Below are 2,048 nucleotides of genomic sequence, written 5' to 3' on the forward strand. Positions count from 1 at the left end.
ACGCTCTTCTCTTGGTCCCTGAGTGGAGCTCAGGTGTCAGGAGAAGCCAGCCCAGGCTGGTGTGAGGCCCTCGGGTGGACACTGGGCTCCCAAAGCCCCAGAGCATCGTGGGTAGAAGCTCTGAAGAGCTTCCGAGAAGCTTCCAGCCAGGTCCATCTCAAACCAGTTCTGGAGCCCACCACCAGTTTGGGGACCTCCTGGAGACGTCTCCGGGGGCTTTGATGACCCCAATTAATTCCTTGTTAAATCCCGGCTCCTTCTTAAACCACCCCAAAAACCTTCAATCGGGGCTTTTGGCCCCAAAGTGTCGTCGTGTCCCCCACCCCCTCCCAACCCCCCCGAAAATAAACAACATGAGACACCACCCCCATCCCCCCCGGTGGCTTTTGGGGCTGCTTCTGTTTCCAAGTGGTCCAAGGGTGAAAAATTGGGGCAAAATAGGATGTCGTCGATGGGGTCCCACCAGCAGGAGGTCATCCATGGGGACATCACTGATGGGGACCCACCAGGAGGTCACCCTTGGGGACGTCACTGATGGGGTCCCACCAGCATCTCCTTCCTCAGGTGGCTCCTCAGATGCTTCATGAGGGAGGAGCTGGACATGAAGCACTTGGGGCACTTGGGACAGGGGTAGGGCTTCTCCCCCGTGTGGATCCTCTGGTGGATGATGAGGGTGGAACTGGCCCGGAAGCTCTTCTGGCAGTGGGAGCACTGGTAGGGCTTCTCCCCGGTGTGGATGCGCTGGTGGCGCCGGAGGGTGGTGTTCTCCCGAAAAGCCTTCCCGCAGTCGGAGCAGACGTAGGGCCTGGGGCCGAGGTGACTCTTCTGGTGGAGGAGAAGACCCGAGTGGGTGGGGAAGCCCATCCCGCACTGGTGGCACTGGAAAGGCTTCTCCACCAGGTGGTTCTGCCGGTGGAGGTTGAAGGCGGAAGGGTCACCAAAGGCCTGGCCGCAGTCGGGGCAGGGGTAGGGGAGTTGCCCGCGGTGGGTCCTGAGGTGGACCACGAAGGTGGAGCTCTTGGAGAAGACCTCCCCGCAGTCGGGACACTTGTAGGTGCCTTCCTCCTGGTGGCTTTTCTGGTGTTTCTTGAGGGACTTGTTGGCCATGAAGGTCTTGTGACACTGGGGGCACTGGAAGGGCCTCTCCCCGGTGTGGATGCGGCGATGGATGGTCAAGGCCGAGTTGGAGACCAAGGTCTTCCCGCAGTCGGGACACGGGAAGGCGGCACCTTCCCTGTGGTGGCTCTTGAGGTGCTTCTTGAGGGACTTGTTGGCCATGAAGGTCTTGTGACACTGGGGGCACTGGAAGGGCCTCTCCCCGGTGTGGATGCGGCGATGGATGGTCAAGGCCGAGTTGGAGACCAAGGTCTTCCCGCAGTCGGGACACGGGAAGGCGGCACCTTCCCTGTGGTGGCTCTTGAGGTGCTTCTTGAGGGACTTGTTGGCCATGAAGGTCTTGTGACACTGGGGGCACTGGAAGGGCCTCTCCCCGGTGTGGATGCGGCGATGGATGGTCAAGGCCGAGTTGGAGACCAAGGTCTTCCCGCAGTCGGGACATTGGAAAGGTCCCTTCTCCTGGTGGAGCTTGAGGTGGTTCCGGAGGGACTTGGTGGAAGCGAAGCCCTTGGGGCACTGGGAGCACTGGTGGGGCTTCTCCTGCTGCTGGGGCTTCTGGTGGCCCTTGGGGGCCGAGGGGTTCTCCTCCCGGTGGATCTTCTGGTGGCGGTTGAGGGAGGAGCCGCGGCTGAAGCTCTTCCCGCATTTCCTGCAGGAATGTTGGGGGGGTCCCCCTCCCCCCGCCCCCCCCTTTTTGCCCCGGTGGGGTCTCCTCCTCCCCCCCGAGGGGTTCTTGGGGGGGTGGGGGGCAGCCGGGGAGACGCCGCCTCTGGGTCTCCTCCTGAAGGTCCCATCGTCCTCCTGGGAGGTCTCCTCCTCCTCCTCCTCCGTCTCGCTGGGCCACCCCTCGTCATCTACTGGGGGACAATGGGAGGAACTGGGAATCCACCGTCCTGGGGGTGGGAGAACTTGGGGGGCGATGGAGACCCCAA

At 62.5% G+C, this 2,048-nt stretch overlaps 1 protein-coding gene across 1 annotated transcript in view; it reads right to left on the bottom strand.

Moving 5' to 3' along the window:
- Positions 1-340: 340 nt before the first annotated feature.
- LOC106899351 (zinc finger protein 883-like) overlaps positions 341-2,048 on the bottom strand; it is a 3,699-nt gene continuing 1,991 nt past the window's right edge. The window contains exon 2 of the mRNA XM_014961139.1: positions 341-1,993. Within this exon, the coding sequence (XP_014816625.1) occupies positions 529-1,993 (1,465 nt within the window). The 3' untranslated portion in view covers positions 341-528. The remainder of the gene's footprint in view (positions 1,994-2,048) is intronic.

Source organism: Calidris pugnax, unplaced genomic scaffold, assembly GCF_001431845.1.
Source record: "Calidris pugnax isolate Ruff unplaced genomic scaffold, ASM143184v1 scaffold660, whole genome shotgun sequence".
Lineage (NCBI taxonomy): Eukaryota > Metazoa > Chordata > Aves > Charadriiformes > Scolopacidae > Calidris > Calidris pugnax.